The 19,206-nt window shown below is 41.3% G+C and overlaps 1 protein-coding gene across 1 annotated transcript in view; it reads left to right on the plus strand.

The window, feature by feature from the left end:
- REL (REL proto-oncogene, NF-kB subunit) overlaps positions 1-18,875 on the plus strand; it is a 61,343-nt gene extending 42,468 nt beyond the window's left edge. The window contains exons 5-10 of the mRNA XM_054986084.1: positions 9,219-9,359; positions 11,728-11,832; positions 13,143-13,355; positions 15,893-15,961; positions 16,400-16,468; positions 17,939-18,875. Coding sequence (XP_054842059.1) covers positions 9,219-9,359; positions 11,728-11,832; positions 13,143-13,355; positions 15,893-15,961; positions 16,400-16,468; positions 17,939-18,708 — 1,367 coding nt within the window. The 3' untranslated portion in view covers positions 18,709-18,875. The remainder of the gene's footprint in view (positions 1-9,218; positions 9,360-11,727; positions 11,833-13,142; positions 13,356-15,892; positions 15,962-16,399; positions 16,469-17,938) is intronic.
- Positions 18,876-19,206: the final 331 nt, after the last annotated feature.

The raw sequence follows: 19,206 nt of genomic DNA on the forward strand, positions 1-19,206 counted from the left end.
AAGGCAGAGGGCAGGTGAGTTGGTGAGGGCGGGAGATAGGTGGTCCAGAAAAAAAGCCGGTGGACACCGTCATGCCTGCTGCAATGATCAGTGGGTGGGACTTCAGCTGCCGGACAAGACAAGTTGCAGCTTCTGAATTAGCCTGGCCTGGTCCCAGGAAAGACAGCCCAAGTCCCGCCATCACAAATAAACCCTGTACAGAGATGTTTATGATATTAGCATGTCTTTCACAATCACAGACATCAGGCATGCATTCAATTATAATCTTTTGCCTGATGGCTGTCAGCCAACTCCTTAATGTTAGGTTTGATTGCTGTTTGCTGTGTGCCACTTTTTAAGGGCCTGTGGGAGAACTGTGAGATTTTGTGTTCAGAGTATGTTGAGCAGAATAAATCAGCTCCATTCTGCTGTTTGTCAGAAGTCATTGCAAGAGTGGGGTAGGGGCTTCTTGGATTCCTGCTCTCTTTATCCAGGAAGTTCTATTCATCCCCTCAAGGGCTGTGTGGGCCCGTGCTGAGAATGACTGGGCTAGAATGAGGCAGCCAGGTAGATGTTACCCACCTGGAAATCATAACACAAGTGTTACAAGAGCTCCACTGGATACCAGTTTGCTTCTGGAATAAATTCAAGATGCTAAGTGGGCAAGCTTTACATAGAAAGCAATTTTCTCAGAACTCCAGTGCTACTACCTTTGTAGGCCATGCCTATAATCATTTTGAGTGTGTGCTGAATCCTAGACCCACCCTTCTGGAGCCATCTCCTGATCTTCTGTCCTGCCTCTTCTCCCCTGCACTTGAGAAACCAGTGAGGATGGTGGCTTAGGGGAATAGAAAAGAGTCCAGTAGCACCTTTAAGACTAACCAACTTCACTGTAGCATAAGCTTTTGAGAACCACAGTTTTCTTCATCAAATGCATGCATCTGACGAAGAGAACTGTGGTTCTCGAAAGTAAAGTTGGTTAGTCTTAAAGGTGCTACTGGACTCTACTACAGACTAACATGGCTAACTCCTCTGGAGCTTAGAGGAATGTGCACTAAAAATAATCAGTATTTTTTTCATTTGGATGTCTGGAATACGATTTATATTCAGCATTTCCCACTATTCAGATCCAAGAGTACTGGATTTGGGTTTTACTTGGAATTCTGAATATACTGCACCTGAGAGCTGTTGTAGCGTAGTGGTTGGTTCGGCTGCAAATCTGCAGTCTACTGGTTCAAATCCCCCTACTGCCATGAGCTCAGTAGGCGGCCTTGGGTAAGCCACTCCTCTCAGCCCCAATTCCCCAGCTGTAATGTGGGGATTATAATGACACTGACTTGTTCACTGCTCTGGGTGAGGCACTAATATGTCTGGAAGGGTGGTATATAAGTGCTGCTGCTGCTGTTATTATTATACTTGGCTGGGAAATTATCTAGAGGGGGGTGTATAAGGGCCATTTCCCAAGAAAATTACACCAAAATTGCATAGAACCTAGTCCTACCTGGCCATCAAAAACCTACCAAGTGCCCAATACCCTAACCAATTTTCACCACACTGGAAAATCCCTGGTTCAGATCTCTGCTTTGAACAAACTTCCTGTGAACTAAAACTCTGTTAAGAAACAGTCTTTGAAATAAGAGAATCTGTGATTTATTAGTCTCAAGCTAAATGTTTTGTCAACACATTCTGGGCAGTGTACTTGAACCAATACATTTTCAGGCTAAGGAAACTACACTCCAGGGCCTGGAGGTCTCCTGAAATCACAACTGATCACTTGACTACCGAGATCAGTTCCCCTAGAGGAAATGGCAGTGTCAGAGGGTAGAGTCGAGGAGAAACGGAAGTCCTAAAGTGACATTATATCCCTGCTGAGCTCCCTTTCCTTCCCATGTTTTGGCCTCCCCGGGCACTACCCCACAAATCTGCGGGAATATCCCAGAGTTGGCAATCCTTCCTCAGGCACTAATGTTTGCTTCTCTTTGTGTCTTTCTGGCCGTTTTTAATGGGGCCCTCCTGTTGTCCCTAGTCCTTGAGTGCCTTTAGATAAGCCCCCGATGCCTGTGCCCCACATCTCCTTTTTAACTTAGGGACAATAATCCTTGATAAGGCACTGGATTATGGAGATAATGTGTGTGACATATATAGTAAACCGCTGTAAGAATGTCAAGTATTGTTATCTTGTGCCATTAAAGGAAAAAGTGAGTGTTTTATCGTACTCTATTTTCTTCATGTAATAGGAAGTGGAATTTAAAAATAGACCAAGAGATGTGTGCTTCCTCTTTTAAGCTGTACATTTTAAAATAATTCACCATTTTAAGGATGTAACAGTCCTGTGTATGCTGTGATGTTGCCTTTGCAGCATGTGCGCTTGAAAGCTTTCCCATTCACTTTGGAGCTGCCTTTCTCCATTGAAGTGAATGGGGAAACTTTCATTATAGGAACTTGCACGTGTGCCAGGCACATGCACTGAAGCACTAGATTTGCTGGAGACCACTAGGTATGATATGGGCAGCACAGTCGACTGGGAAGTGCTCCAGTACATGGAACTGAATAGCATTTGTATACATAAAACTGCATATAATGCAGCAACAATAAACTCTGAAAATACACCTCCAAGCAGCTTTCCTACCCAAGCCATGTGCGATCTATGCAGAAGATCACTGTTGTGCTCTTTCACTGGGCTTGTGCAACAGAACTTCTTGTTGGATTATTATAATGATTTATTATTTTTCACATCTCTAAATAATAAACTGAGGATGCTTCCACAAATCATTGAATACTGTGTTCTAACAATCATTTGCAATGGGATTGTCTAGTCCACCCAGGAAAATCCATTCGCAAATGATTGCAATGGTGTAATGACAGCACAATATTCGACGATGTTCAGAATGCAGACAATGAGACTTTATTGCCACTTTTGAAGTGTTCTGGGATGCAAATTCTGTACATGTGGAATGCTTGCTGCTGTCCGCCATGAAATGGAAGTGTACGAAAGAGGATAACCAGCTTCCCTATCTGAAGAAGGGAGCTTTGACTTTCAAAAACTTATAACCTGAAAATCTTGTGGATCGCTAAGGTGCCACTGAGTTCAAATCCAATCTAGATGTTCCATCCTTTCTCTGCATTTCTGCATTGGAAGCTTTAAGTCTTTTTTCAAGAAGTTTCATTATTCAGCTGATCTTTTCATTGAGGAAGCTTGAAAACTGGTTTAAGATAGTGCCCGATTGCCTGATGTGCTAGGATCTAGGCAGACCCTAGTTCAAAACTTGCCTCTGCCATGAAAGTGGCTTAAAGTGCCTTTAAGTAAGTCAGATTCTCTTAAGACCTCCCTGCCCCCTTATCTGTAGGGTTACTGACCTCAAGGTGGGGCCTGGAATTCTTCTAATATTACAACTGCTCTTTAGACTAGAGATCAGTTCCCCTGGAGGAAATAGGTTTGGAGTGTGGATTCTATAGTGTATCAGAGAGTCTAAGAGAAACAGAAGTCCTAAAGCAACTTCACATCCCCTCCCTCCCCTTCCCAAGTTCTGCCTTCCAGATACCACCCCCAAATCGCCAGGAATTTCCCAAGTGATCGTTGGCAAAACTGAATTATTCAGGAGGGCTTTTTACTGAGGTAATCGGGTTGTGCTGTAAAGAAACAATTCAGAGAGATGCTTTGGTAAAGGCACAGGAACTGTAGACTATGCTACTGGGTGCTGTGTGTGGATGTAGATATGTTCTTCTTGCATAGTTTCTGCATTATTTAATAGGTCACATCAAATTACTTGTGTTTTGCTTCAGCAATATTTCATCTCTGTATTCCTGTATGGTTCTTTTCATATTTCTGCTATGCATACCATATTGTATCGTTTATTGAATATCCCAGCTGTTGATCACATGGTCTTACACTGTGAAATCTGCCTTGATTCTCAGTGAGAAAGGTGGACTATAAACAAATAAGTAAGTAAATACCATCTATGATACAGGTGTTAGCTTACGTTATGAGGCTGTTGAAAGGATTACAACATGATAATGTACGTCAAATGCTTTGAACAGTGCAAGCTTCAGGTACTATGAAGAAGTGCAACCAGTATATAAATTACTATTACAAACTTCAAAGAAGTCCTATAATTTGAAAGAGCACTGTTTAACAACTACTGCCATATTTTTCTGTTGGACATTTCTATTGCGGGGGGTGGGGGGGAGGGAATAATGTCCCAAGAACTATGCAGAATTTTGCTTCTGAAATAATCAAAGGTTTTCCTATCGAGGGAGGAAAAGATCCACACATAAGGACTCAACCTTAAAAATGTTACAATGAAATAGGAACAAACTTATTAGAAGTGAGATTTGATAATAGGATGGTGTGTTAGATTTACAGGGCAATGGAAAGCCTCTACGCTGTGCATTAGCAGTGTTCTCTTGATGCACATTGTACTCCCCACTTTTGATGGATTTCATCTGACCTTTGCAACTTAGAGGTTATACTAGATTCAGCAGTACTGCTAGAAAAGCAAGTTAAGGCAGTTGCAAAAAATGCTTTCTACAAACTCAGTCTGGATCCATGCCATGGTGACATTGACACCTGACTACTGTAATGCACTGTACATAGGTCTCCTCTCTAAGTTAACTCAGAAACTCCAGGATTTAAGTATCCAGTGGCACCTTAGAAACCAACAAGATTTTCAGATTGTAAGCTTTCAAGAGTCAGAGTTACCTTCTTCAAACAGAAGGAGCTCTGACTCTGAAAGCTTGCACTCTGAAAATCCTGTTGGTTTCTTAGGTGCCACTGGACTAAAATCCTGCTGTTCTACTGCAGACCAACACAGTTACCCACCTAAACTATCCTTGGAAACTCCAGTTGGTGCATTCGGTTATTATTGGGAGCTAGGAGGAGCTCCCAATATTATTCCTATTCTGCAGTCACTCCATTGGCTATCATTTACTGGGCTCAGTTCAACTTAACACCCAGTCAGAGTGGTTTACAAAGTATATTATTATTATACCCACAACAATCACCCTGTGAGGTGAGTGGGGTTGAGAGTTGTGGAAGAGCTGTGACTGACCCAAGGTCACTCACTTGGCTTCAGGTGGAGGAGTGAGGAATCAAACCTGGTTCTCCAGATTAGAGTCCTGCCACTGCCTCCCTATGTTCCACCATGGCAGCTTTGCTGATCTAAACAAGGTCTTCTGCAGGAGCCATCTTGCACATGGGCAAACTCAACAGTTGCCCATACACATCCATTCTCTGTGGCCCACTTGAAGAAGTCAGGAAAGCTTCCATTCCCCTGGCTTTCTGCAAACTATGCAAAACTGAGCTATTCAAGAGGGGTTTTTACTCAGATAGAAGAGCTCTACTATAAGGAAGTGGTCTCAAAGACATATGTCAGTAGAGGGATGGGGACTGTTGACTTTGCTACAGTGTACTGTCTGTTGCTGTGGATGTGATCCAACTGTTTTTTAATGTCAGTCTTAGAATTGCTTATACTCTGCTTCAGCCTTTTTTCAACTCAGTACTGAATTTCTGCTGGTTTAAATATTAGCAAATTTGCATTTATGTACCCTGTTACATGGTTTATTGAAATGTCTTTGAAATTAACAGTACTGACTCTGTGTAATCCATCTTGAGTCTCAGTGAGAGAGGTAGACTATAAATAATGTAAATAAAGGACAATTTTTTTAAAAAAAAATCTCAATTTCACAGTAACTGTACAGTGAGAGAGTAGGTATAAAAACTGAAGTAGATGATGTATCACATCCCACTTGTTGTGTAGGTAGGGCCACAATTATGACGCATGGGTTTGGGTTTTTTCCCCCTTTCTCTAATACCTTGATCTTATCAGCACAATATTTTCTGAGGTCATTTGCTTGCTGGGTTGAAATTTAAATGAAATGACAGTCTTTGAATATTTTTTGCTGGCACAAAGTTAAACTTGCCTGATTCCCCTTTTCACTGTACCCTTGCCGTACAGGGCTTTTTTTTTAATATATATTTATTCAATTTTGAACTATAACAACAATTAAACAACAATCCAATATAATACATTTCACTCATAAAATATTGACACAGTGTTTCAACATTAATACATCAAAGAAGAGAGGTGTGGAGTAGGAGGTTGCAGTTCTTTTGCTTCTATATATTCGTAGAATGGGAACCATTTTTCCCAGAAGTTTGATCCTGAAAGTGACATTCCGTCTGATGAAGATTATCAGTTACCTTTTCCATTATTAGGTGGTTCCAAATTTTTGTAAACCAAAGTTCTGTGGTTGGTGGAGATTGGTCTTTCCATTTGGTTGCTATCGCACTCCTAGCTGCCACTAGGAGAGAATTTATCAGATCTCTTCTGACATTTGGGATTGATGTCTGATCCCACAATCCCAAAAAGATTATTTTTTGGTGATAAGGGGACGCTATATCCTGTTATTTCCTTAATAATATGCAGTATTTCTGTCCAGAATTTGGTTATCAAGGGACATTCCCACCAGCAATGAGCAAAGTTACCCTCATTGTTACATTTCTTCCAGCAAGAGGATGATGCAGAAGAGTAAATTAAGGAGATCTTTTTGGGTGTTAGGTACCACCTGTGTATAATTTTATAGCTTTGTATTTTAGTTAATATAGTTGTAGGTTTGTTAAATTTTGATGCCCATATTTTTCCCAGTCATCTACTGTCAATTTTTCATTAAGATCTTTATGCCACTTAGTTTGATAACTGAAATTGTTAGAGATGTTGGAAGACAATAGAAGGCCGTATATTTTTGAAATCATGCCCTTTTTCAAATATTTTTTAGCTCCCATTAATTGTTCAAATTCTGTTTGAGTTGCATTCATTTTTTATATTTATTTGTTGGGTAGCAGCTTGTAATTGTAGGTATAAGAACCATGGAATTGAGCTTTGGAATTTTTGTTCTAACTCTTTTTTGCTTATTAGGCCCTCCTTCATTGCTATATCTTTGAGTGTGATAATATCAGTACGTTTCAACGTTTTTGTTATTTGAGTTTTAGTTTCTAGGGATATGTTTTGTACTGAAACAGGAGAGTGTCTCGACGTGTCTGGTATTAATTTGGTTCTGGTGTGATCCCAGATATGTAGGATGGCATCTAAGAAGGTATTATTCTTTATACCTTTAGGTCATTTATTAGGTGGACTCCAAATTATTTCTTGTATTTTCCAATGAGGTAGTAACTTGTTACAAGTCGAAGTCCACTCTGTTGTTTCTTTTGAATGCCAAAGCGAGAGAAGGTTGGAAAGTCTGGTTGCTTTGTTGTATAATGATAAATCAGGTAAGTTAAGTCCTCCATGGTGATTTTTTAGTCTTAGAATTTTAAAGGAAATCCGGGGCTGTTTGTTATCCCACAAAAAGGAATTTAGTATAGTCTGCCATTGATGAATTAGGTTTTCGTGAATTTTGATGGGTATAGCTCTCATGACAAATATTAGTTTAGGGAGAATGAATGTTTTTATCAAATGAAGTCTGTCGTACCATGAGATTTTTAACCTTTTCCATTTATTCATGTCATTTTTGATTTGTGCAATTATTTTAAAATGGTTTGACTGTATCAAGTTTTGGTTATTAGTAGGAATTGCAATTCCTAAATAAACTAATTCTTTTTCTAACCAGTGAAATTTGTTGTTTTTTTTATTTTGTCTGTATCTTCTTTCGTTGTGTTAATCGGTAATATTTGCAACTTTGTTTGATTGATCAGTAAACCTGAAATCATACCAAATTCTGTGAGTAGATTTTCTAAATAGTTTAAAGTGCAAAGAGGATCAGTCACATAAATAATCATATCGTCAGCAAATAGGCTCATCTTATAATGTTCTTTTCCAATTTGAATTCCTTTAATGTTATTATTCTCTCTGATTGTAATAGCCAGTGGTTCAATTGCAGTGGCAAATAGAGTTGGTGATAGAGGGCATGCCTGTCTAGTACCCCTATCAATTGAAATTTTCCCCGAAGTCTGCCCATTTATTTTCAAATTTGCTGTTGGTTGTATATATATAGATTGTAGTATTTTCAGAAATTTTCTACCAAATCCCATAGCTTGTAATACTCTATTTAAATATGTTATTTCTAAAGTGTCAAAGGCCTTTTCAATATCTAGGGAAAGAAAGAGAGCCTGTTGCTTATAATATTTGCAATGATTTATGAGATTTAATGTTTTGTGAATGTTTTCTGTCATGTCTCTCCTAGGTATGAATCCTGTTTGATTTGGGTGGATATAGTTATGTATAAACGAATTTATCCTACATGCCATTACTGCTGTAAATATTTTATAGTCCTGGTTAAGGAGCGATATAGGTCTATATGAAGAATTTTTTGTACTGTCTTTTCCTTGCTTGGGGATGACTGTTATTAAGGCCATATTCCACGTTGGGGGCATCAAACCATGTTCTCTTACATTATTGCATGCATTCTGTAGGTGCTGCTCAAGTAAATTACAATATCTTTTATAAAATTCGGGTGGGTAACCATCCGGTCCTGGGGATTTATTATTTTTTAAGTTTTTGAGGACGTACAGGGCTTTTTTGACTATGTGAGTCTCGCAGTCCCTCGTATCGACTTTTGGGCAGTCCAAAGAGTCCTGTCCTTCCTTTCACACCAGCAAAGAAGCTGGTAGGATCCAACCTTTATGAAACTGGAAGGTTTGTTTTATATATGTTACTAGGGTTTTAGTTTTGTGGTTCATCATAAATGCTGTGATTAATGGTTACGAATACCTTGAATATATTCACAGTACACGACTGGTAAGTATAGTGTTCCAGGTTGAAATCTTTGTGTGTGTGTGTGTGCACTTCCTTCACTTGATTTACATCTGACATTGGATTAGCTTACTTGACTTGGGAACTTCTTTGCATGGGGTAGCAATCTCTAAAAGAATTCTCAGCACCCCACCAGCCTGCAGTTCCCAGAATTCATTGGGGGAGTCATGACAAAGTAGTATGAAGCTGTGACATTGTTTTCCAGTGAAGATGGTGCCAAGGTACGTTGTATATGTATTTCAGCTGAATGCATTACAAAAGTAGTTGCCGTCTGTTGCCACATTATTCAGAAGTTACCATTTCATAACTTTGTTCTAATATTTCTGTGTTTTCTTACTACTGGGTAAGGCTGGCTTCCCTCAGCCCATGTTTGGACAGGGCTAGCAGTGCCCTCCAGGTCAGATGTCATTTCCAGGCAAAGTGAAAGCCAGCAGCTCTCTCTAGTTGTGTCAAACATGACTCCTTACTTTCCAAATGTCTTTGGCTTCACAGTCTCCCAAGAGCAGCTGATGGCTATTGAAGAATATGACCTCAATGTGGTGAGGCTCTGCTTTCAAGTTTTCCTCCCTAATGAACATGGCGATTTCATGCTAGCTCTTCCTCCAGTCATCTCAAACCCTATTTATGACAATAGTGAGTATCTGTGGGCTGGATTGTTGTTTAAAGCAAAAACTGGAAACAGTGGCAGCTGCCAGGGTCCCTTGCTGAGCTTTACCCTGTTTGTTCTCATTATACCCTTGCATACATCACTTCTAAGTCACACATTCTACTATTTTCTCCCGCTTCAAAAGTCCACTTACATTATGACTATTCAGTGTAGGCCCAGTGGGAAGAGAGAACCAGTATTGTGTAGTAGTTAAAGTGTTAATCTGAGACTTGGGCGGGGGGGAGGTACAGGTTCAAATCTCCTCTCAGCCATGGTGAAACTTGGTGATGTTGGGCCAGTCATGTTCTCCTGGCCCCCTCTCACACAGGGTTGTGAGGATAAAAGGGAGGAGAGCCGTGTATGGCATCTGTGCTTTTTGGAGGAAAAGCAAGATAAAAAAAAATTAATTGGCTTGGATCTGGCTTGTTCTTGCCTCCCCTTCTTGCTGCATGCCCCCCCCCCCCAATGTGGCTCCTGGGAACAGCATTTGGGGGAGATTCTGGGTTGAAGCAGGAGGGGGTTGGGGAAGAAGTTGCACTCTGTGGGTGGAAACCTTGTCCATGGTAAAGCTCTGCTGGTTCCAAGCGCCTGCCTGCCCCACCCCAGTCCTCAAACAGGTACACTGATCAAGGCCATTTTCTACCTCCGCTGCATGTTGCAGTATTTAAAGATTGGATTCAGCAGAGGAATTTCCATGAACAGATGGTGATGGTTTTTGCTGATTTCCCACCCACCCCTTCTATTGGAGATAGGGTTACCAGCTCCAGGTTGGGAAATCCCTGGAGAATTGGGAGGCGGAGCTTGCAGAAGTTTGGGTAGGGGCTTCAGCAGGGTATAACACCATAGAGTCTATCCTCCAAAGCAGCCATTTTCTCCAGGGGAACAGATCTCAGTTTTCTGAAGATCTGCTGTAATTCTGGGAGAGCCACCACCTGAAGGCTGGCAACCCTAATTGTAGACCTCTGGCTCACCACTCATGCTGTTCCTAGAGATCCCTTTCCCCCCAGGAGCAACCTTTGGGGACCATTTTGGGCTGCAGCAGGAGGAACGAGATGAAGAAGCCCTGATCTATAGGCAGAAATCCCTTTTGACCTTGGAAACCTCCTCTGGATCCAAACCCATGTATAACAACAACAACATTCAATTTATATACTGCCCTTCAGGACAACTTAACACCCACTCAAAGCGGTTTACAAAGTGTGTTATTATTATCCTCATGACAATCACCTTGTAAAATAGGCAGGGCTAAGAGAGCTCCGAGAAGCTGTGACTGACCCAAGGTCACTTCAGGCGGAGGAGGGGGGAATCACACCCAGATCTCCAGATTAGAGTTATGCTGCTCTTAACCACTACACCAAACTGGTAGCACCGGTGAGTGGTACGTATGTGCAGAGTGAATAAAGGAGGAGGGTTTACTCCCTCACTTAGAAACTTAAATTCTGATGGAATGGGACTGAAACTTGAAAACCTGAAGCGCATGTGTGTGTATATTAACATCTTAAAACCTCCCCTCTAATATTTCATCAAAAGGCAAGATATCTTCAGGGACTGTCCCAGTTAATTGTAGACCTTCAGAGAGCTTAGTTGTAAACAGAATGCCAACTTGGAAAAACAATTAAGCCCATTTGAAAATGGTTGGGCCTATATGCAAATATAGTGCCCAATTAGCTGACGTATAGGAGCTCTGTGCTTGGATTTAACTTTTTATAAATAGCAACTTGGGGGAGGGGGTTGGGGGGCTTAATTTAGATCAGGATCATGATGCTGGCCTTTTCTCTGATGTAAATCGCATGCACACCAAACTGTTGTGGCCCCAGCTATATTTTCCCGTTAGTAAATAGCACTTCCTTTCAGTGAGTCAATTTACACTGAAAAAGGGAGCAGTGAAGAAATGTTAAACACTGCCCCCGCCCCCGCCATGCTATGTTTCTGACTTGTATGCAATACACATGAGATGGGAATGTGGCCCCAAGAGTGACAAACCCAAGAGCCAAGCTACAAGTGACGAATGACACTTGAACGGCAAGTGAACAGACTCACGTGTATTCCTCACTTGCGCAAGTGAACAGGGAGGAATACACGTGAGTCTGTTCCCTTGCCGTTCAAGTGTCATTTGTCACTTGTAGCTTGGCTCCAAGTTTTGTCTCCCAGCTCTGCTTTAACATGCCTTTTGGTTCTTAACAACTGCTAGTATAGCAGTTTATAACTGTTGTTTCTGCATCATCAGCCCTCCAAATAACGCACTTCCTAGCAAGACTTCCTCTTTCCCTCCTCTCATATTTTAAAGTATGATTTACAGTAATGATCCCCCTCTAACCTTCTTTCCCCTAACTGTCCTTTCCTGTTTCTGTCTAGGAGCGCCAAATTCAGCAGAACTGAGAATCTGCCGTGTGAACAAGAATTGCGGAACTGTGAAAGGAGGCGATGAAATTTTTCTTCTGTGTGACAAAGTTCAGAAAGGTAATTAGCTTCCGCCAGACTTCCTCCTGTCTTAGTGGAGAGAATCTACTCTGCAGTTAGTTGTTGGTGCAAAAGTCTTAGGGACGTGAATTGGCCCACTGGCAGTAAAGCAGGCTATGGTCTGGACCGAGGCATGACAGCAGATAAATTGCTGAAAGGGATTGCTGGACATGGTTGGTCCAATTTCCTGCTTAGCATCTGTCCTGATGTCCACAGGCTCAAACAAATGGTGGGAAGAACAGAATTTGTTTTTGTCTGAGATTCAATCAAAGTCAATTGGTGCCTCTTTTTGAGGGCAGAAAGGCAGGATGTAAATTTTGTTAAATAAAAATAAAATAAATAAAATTGATCTGTGCATCAGCTTCAAGTGTGCTGAATTTTTTTCATAACAGAAGTTCAGCATGTAAAGGTCAGGTAAGGTCTTAATGTCTCATGATAACAAATGTGCTGGCAAGAAGCCCCAGCCACCTGTGGCTTCCTAGCACGTGCACACACGGCAAAATAGTTATGATGTTCAAACATTACATGGGACACATGGTATCATGGCTGCAAGTTTTAATTTGTTTAATCACTAGTTAATCAGTTAGAACTGCACTTGATTGACTGGTGGGGACCAAGTATAATGGATGGTGCTGTGAGGTAAGGACACAATTGTTTAATTTTTAAAGCTGTTTTGGTTATGGTGTGTTACTACAATAAATGGGAAAAAAATTAAAGATGGGAAGGGCTGACGGCTGAGTGGTAGAGCATATAGTTTGCACGCAGAAGGTCTCAGATTCAGACTAAGGCTCCCTGCAGCTGCTTTTTAAGGTAAAAGAAATAATCTGAGAGAACTGATTGTGGATCTTGCAGATAAGATACGCATGTGTCTCAGGAGTCAGAATTGCTACAGATATTCCCTACCTAAATCTTAAAGTAGGTATGCATTGAGAAAAATGGCTGAACAGGTGTACCTGTGACCTATCTGGACACACGCAGCTTCCAGGTATCTAGGGTCAGCTGGCCCAGAGCACTGTTAAAGAGTGAAACATTCCTTTAGCCTCTGGGAACTGGTGATCAGCTGGCACAGTGGATAGGCATGGAAACCCCTTTGAATCACCATGTTACGAAGCTCACTTGATGGCCCAGTGCAAGTCACTTTCTCACAGCCTCAAGTAACCTCAATAGGATTATTGTGAAATGCTTGATAAGAACAACAACAAATGGAATTGAATCTTAATTTGGATTTAAGATGTGCTAGCTCAGCTTTGGGAAGCGGGGAGGTTGGTTGTCTTTGCTAAGGCTTCTGCTTTGCTTTTTCTGGCAACCAGATGATATAGAAGTCAGATTTTCCATTAATGAATGGGAAGCCAAGGGAATCTTCTCACAAGCTGATGTGCACCGCCAAGTAGCCATTGTCTTCAGGACTCCTCCCTTTTACAAAGACATCACCGAGCCGATGACTGTGAAGATGCAATTGCGGAGACCTTCTGATCAAGAAGTCAGTGACCCGATGGATTTCAGATACCTGCCAGAGGAAAAAGGTACAATTAGTACAGGAGGATTTGTTCATACAGGCCTTCTAATAGAGGATTAAACAATATTGAACTGAGTCCCATGCTAGATAGCACTAAGCTAGGCTGGCCATGGTTAAAAGAAAACACTGCCTTCTGGTTGCCCATCACTAACACATTTTTGTTAGGAAGCATTTTCCTTCCTCCTTGCTCCAGCCAAGTTGCTCTAGTTTCGCTCAGAGTGAGGTAGGAGCAAACTATGCGAGATGCTGGGAATTTTGTCAGTCAGCTTCCTTCCTAGTATGTTTCTTTTGAAAATTAGGTGCATAGATTGTTTTTCAAGCCTGAAATGACCCAGCAGAACTGCTATTTTGCCCCAGTGGGACAAACCAGCTAGACACGGAATTATTTTTAGACCTCCCTACAATTAATAACCCAACCTATAAACAAAGCTTCAACCATATAAGATTATTGTATGTTACACAAAAGTGTAATGATGCATTACCAATAAAATTATAAGCCTATATATAACACAAATTTAGGGTCTGCAGCGCCGCTCAACCACTTGTTAACACTTACCAAAGAAACTTATACAATCTTAATAACGTATCTTGATGGCATGGTCTAGTTCAGGAGAGGAGTGTTTTCAGAGCAGCTGATGGAGGTGTTGTCCAAAATGAAGTAAACTCGGAAGTCTGAAGTCAAAGCTCTTTTCTGAAAATATCTTGTTTTAGCTAAGTAGTATGGACTCTAATGTCTCCTTTTAAAGCAACAAAAGATGAAGTGGCCAAACATAAAACAAGTGCATAAATCTAGGTATAAAACTATGTTCTTAAGATATCCTTTTACTTTAAGCACTATAGACACACTTTTAAAGCTTTTTACAGTACACCTTGGTCACACACATTTTGAAACATCAGACCACCATGCTGTGATGGATGGGGGTGGGAGGAAGAAGCTAGCAGTGGCAAGAAAGAGTTTTTTAAGATTTCAGTATTTGTATCCTTCTATTCTCCCTAATGGGAACCTAAAGTGAAATACAATTTAGAAAAATGCAAGCACAAATAAGAAAAATATAGAGAAAAATACAGCACACAAATGGGCTTTTCTCCCCGCCCCCCCAATTTCTTGCCGGGTCCCATTTATTATATCTGATAACCAAGTACTAAACCCTGTAAGACAGTCGAATCCTTGCAATAAGGGGATTCAACTCAGGTAAGGATTGCAAATTATCACACAAGAACTGCAGATCTTCCCCTCTTTCCCCTCCTCCAGCAGCCATTTCCGAATCAACTTTCCCAGGGGTGTGGGATGCTCATGGACTAACAGCAACCTGGTTCGGTGAGCTGCAGACAAGGAAGGGACCATTCCATTCCAATGGCAGAGACAGGAAGGGAGATTTCACCCTGCGTCTCCCTCCTAATTGCAGCCCACCAATCTATACGGCTCTTACTTCACATGCATTCCTCAACCCCAGGAATCAACTTTCTCAGGATCAGAAATGGCTGCTGAGAGCAGGGGAAAGCAGGGAAGATCTGTGACCATTAGCATCTGCATTTTACACATCACTGGATCCATCCTGAGATTCTGCACACCTAGTTTTTTAGAAATACAAGTTTGTTAAAAAGAACACATTTGTGATGACACACCCATCTTACCTGCATTGCCTGTGCATGAAAACTGCTGGTGTCTGCCCAGCATACTGGAGTGCTATAGCAATACTAAAGTGTCACATAAATACCTGCAGTGGCTAGGCAGTGCGTGGAAAGAGGACCAGCGGCCAGCTGCAGAACCAAATGGGAGACGAGGTGAGCCTGAGTTGACCGGGGGTGAAAATGGGATTTTTCCTTCCCGTGAGTCTTTGTGGGCCTCCTGTTTCTTATAATACTTAAAGAATGTAATTTTGCGTCTAGGTTTACAAGCTTGTTTACCAGATTTAGCCAGCAAATCTGCAGTTTCTGAAGAGCATGTGTGTGTGTAGTATGCTTTTTCAGGTATACTTGTGCAATCCTATGCAGTGTTGGTCAAGTTTCAGCTCACATTGGAGTAACTCCTCATATGAGTGTATTGTAAGTTTGCAAACTGTACTCTAAAATGAGAGATAAGCATGTCTATAATACATAGAGTATAAAGATACTTATATAATTTTGTACCTAGACTTAGGAACTTTTATTACATTAGACAACTTCCTCTTCTGTTGCTTTAAAAGGAGAAGTTACAGTCTATAGTGCTTAACACAATTAAAATACTTTCAAAACAGAGCTTTGTCTTTCGACTTCCAGGTTTACTTCATATTGGATAACTCCCTCCTCAGCGATTGTTAAAAAAAAACCCTCTCCTGAAAGAGAAACAGACACGGGGTATGGTTAGGATGCTTTCCCTATCAGCAGCTGCACTCCTGGGGTAACGTGAATTGGGCCACAGAGTCTACTGCGCAGTTGGGTAGAGTACAAAACGGGGGCTCTCTCATTCTGGAAACATTCCCAGGAGTGATTTGTAGGGTGTATGGTTGTGAGTGAACTGCATGATTATCAATCTTAATGCCATTTTATCTTCTTCCAATTTAGATCCTTATGGTAATAAAGCAAAAAGACAGAGATCAACAATAACTTTACAAAAGCTTATACAAGATTGTGGTAAGGATTGTTTTCTTCCATCTTCCTATTCTGAAGCGAAAATTAGGACCTCTTCTCCAGCACTTAACTTGCTAGCAAAATACACGTGACTCCAGAGTGTATTTAGAGGGAGGCCTTGTAGGTTGCAAGAACAAAGATAAATTGCTCTTCTCTGAGGGAGACTGACCACCTAGCGTCAAGGGAAGAGGGCCTGTCTTACCTTCACTGGCATTCCCAAGTGCAGTAGCTTTCCCTTATAGGAATAAATGGTACCCAGACATTCAGCTATAAGAAAAATAAAGTAGTGTCCTTGGAGATGGCATTGAGTGGATTCTAAACCGCTCTTCTGCTGATAGCAGCTATTCTGCTCAAGCCTGATTCTGGCGACAAGGACCTATATGGTTATTGATTTGTTTGTTTTTAAGGCATGTACACACTAACGCCTTTCCCTTCTCATAGACCCAAGTGTGTATGAGAGGCCTAAACCTGCTGCACTCCAGACTGCTGAAGGAAAGATAATTAAGAAAGGTAATTTCTCCTCAGGTCCTTAAACATCCATTCACCAACCCCATTCGCTCAGAGCCAAACTAAACGTGACTCCAAACTCGTGGCCCCTATGGCTTCACAGTTACTGTTTTAAAGTGATTTTAAAATTCCATAAGGGTTAGGGTTAGGGATGGAGCTCTTCCACCCACATGCTTTTTCAAGTGCTGAAACAACCAGGGGTGTGTGTGTGTGGAACCCCCCCCCCCCAGCTATTTGGGCATATAAGAAGCCTGGTGGGGGAAAGACTGTGGATCAGGTCCTTGTGGCATTTTAAAATCACTTTAAAATGGAGACAGTGAAACATGGTGGCCACAAATTTGCTTTCATCCTTAGTCTGGCTCTCACTTGGCTCCGTTTCTCTGTACCTTTCAGGGTTGTATTCTCATGGCTAATGTAAAAAAAAGAAAAAAGTTAATAAACAATTTTTAAAAGGGTAGATTTATTTGTGCATGTCATTTGAGGTGTTGATGGGAAAATCAATGAATTACCTGTTTATAAAGATTCTGGCCTCAGTCAAACTATAGGCACAACTCAATGGTGTGCTCCACCTGCCAGTCATAGTGGCTTAATTTTTACATGTTGGTCATCTATTTTCTAGAGAGAGACTAGATTCAGGGTGAAATTACAGTTGTTCTGGCATGTATTCTCCAGTGTTGAAAACACTGCAGAATAAAGTTTGGTGAAAATTGTGTGTGCGCTTGTGCATATCTGGGAGGGCTACAGGGGAGATGATGTGTTCACAATTGAATTACAAATCCAGGAAGTTGTTCTTCCTAGCTTCTCTAGGCTGATGGTGTGGATATGCCATGTTCATATGTAACTGACATGCAAACCATGTCAAAGTGTACCATTATGGCTGTCTTTTTCATGGTTTTGATATCTGCTGCACAGTTACTTAAAAAAAATTCTTCAGGCACAATTCACTTGTCACTCAAAAATCTATTTTGTCAGCTCTCAGAACCAAGGGCAGGTGTCCTGTGTATCTTGGCAACTGTGAGTTAGCCCAGTCAATAGCTGAAGGGAAATGTGAACCCTGGTTTGCGCATTCCAACACTCTTAACAGCATGCCACAATGGCTCCCATCATGTAACAAAGTGGGAGGGGAGGGGAGAGTGGGCAGAGAGTAGTTCTGTAGGGGTAGTGAAAGATCTAGACTGTTCATTAAAATAAATATGGAATATAGTCAGGTCTAATGATCAGCAGTGCCTAATAAGTTTAACTCCCTGTTCTCTTTCATACATTCAAGGACATAAAATATATATATAAAAAGCTACACTTTTGTGTTAATTAAAATTACCTTTGAACAAGGAGGCTGCTTTTCGGTAAACCAGTACACGCCTTAATTGGCACCTTTTAAAGCTTTGTGTGACCTTTCTGGAAAATGATGTTATATTAGCTGATGTCCCCAGTTTTCTCCTTATGCATTCCTTGCCTTATTTGTTTCCCCTACAGAACTGAATATGTATCAGCCCCAAATGGAATCGGTGGTCCCACTGCAGAGAGCACCTGCGAGCAGAGCTCCAGTACCATCATACTATTCCCGCCCCATAAGCAATTCGAATGAGTGCCCAGGCCCATCTGTGCACATGACAGGGTCCTTCAAGCAGGACACAGCTCTGTCCCCATGCTGGCATTCTTCCTCTTTGATTCAGCAAGCCAACTTGATGGTGGATGCCTTGAATCCTAGCATGCAGAATGGCAGCACAGTATCAGTAGGGCAGGAAAATGGCCGGAACTGGTCCAATCAAACAGATGTCTACAGAGGATACTTTGATGCAACAAATAACCAAGGGCCATCGTCATCGGTTTCCTCACAAGATAGTTTGAATGCCCCTGGAGTTGTTGCTAGCCAACCTATTCAACACGTGAATGCTCCAATCTCCAATGGTGTCAACATGGAGGTGGATTCTAGATGTTCAAGCGTCACTTTGGAGTCCCTCGTTCAAGTTTTAAATCCAAGCAATCACAGGAGACTAGGCCAGTCAGCTCCACATGCCAGTACATCCGTAGCTGCTCCTTGTAATACATCTTTGAGTTCTATGTCCAATGAATTTGAATCGAATTCTTTCCACTTCTTGGACTGCCTCAATGAATCAAGCCTGCCTAGCAACCCCAATCTTCAGAACCAAATAAATGCTCCTAGTAACCAATATTTCAGTCCATACATGGGCCAAGAAGAGCTCCTTAACTCCTTTAGAGACCATTTTGATGACATGATTTAAAACTTAAGGAATTCAGGTTGCCAGTGATTTATCTCAGTAAGAGAATTAATTTTTTCACGTGAGTGCTGTGACGATGTAATTGACCTTTGCTTTCCAGTATCTGTTTTAAAAAAGAAAATTCTTTTTAGGATTATACACTGAGGAAGAAATTGAGTAGAGGAGTGACATTTTGGGGGAAAGTGGGTGGGACTTTTTAACCTTGCTTTTGTAAAAAGTAACGCTTGCGTTCTTGTGCTGCTGGAGGAATTTGATGGAACGGTTGGAGATTTTGGGGGTTTTTTTGTTTTCTGTACAAAGACTGTGTCTATGCCATATTCAGGTAAACCAGTGACTGCTGCATAATTTAAATTTATTTGTTTTGCCTTGATGAGTTCCATTCAGGGGTGCTATTTTTATGCTGTTGTTGGGGCAGTTCCTGCCCTTCTTCTGTGCCATTCTCTTGTTTCAGACTATTAACTTGTTTCAGGAGATCTTGTGGATCTCAAGCAAGTACTAGTC

The sequence above is a fragment of the Eublepharis macularius genome, chromosome 1 (genome assembly GCF_028583425.1).
Source record: "Eublepharis macularius isolate TG4126 chromosome 1, MPM_Emac_v1.0, whole genome shotgun sequence".
In the NCBI taxonomy this organism is placed as follows: domain Eukaryota; kingdom Metazoa; phylum Chordata; class Lepidosauria; order Squamata; family Eublepharidae; genus Eublepharis; species Eublepharis macularius.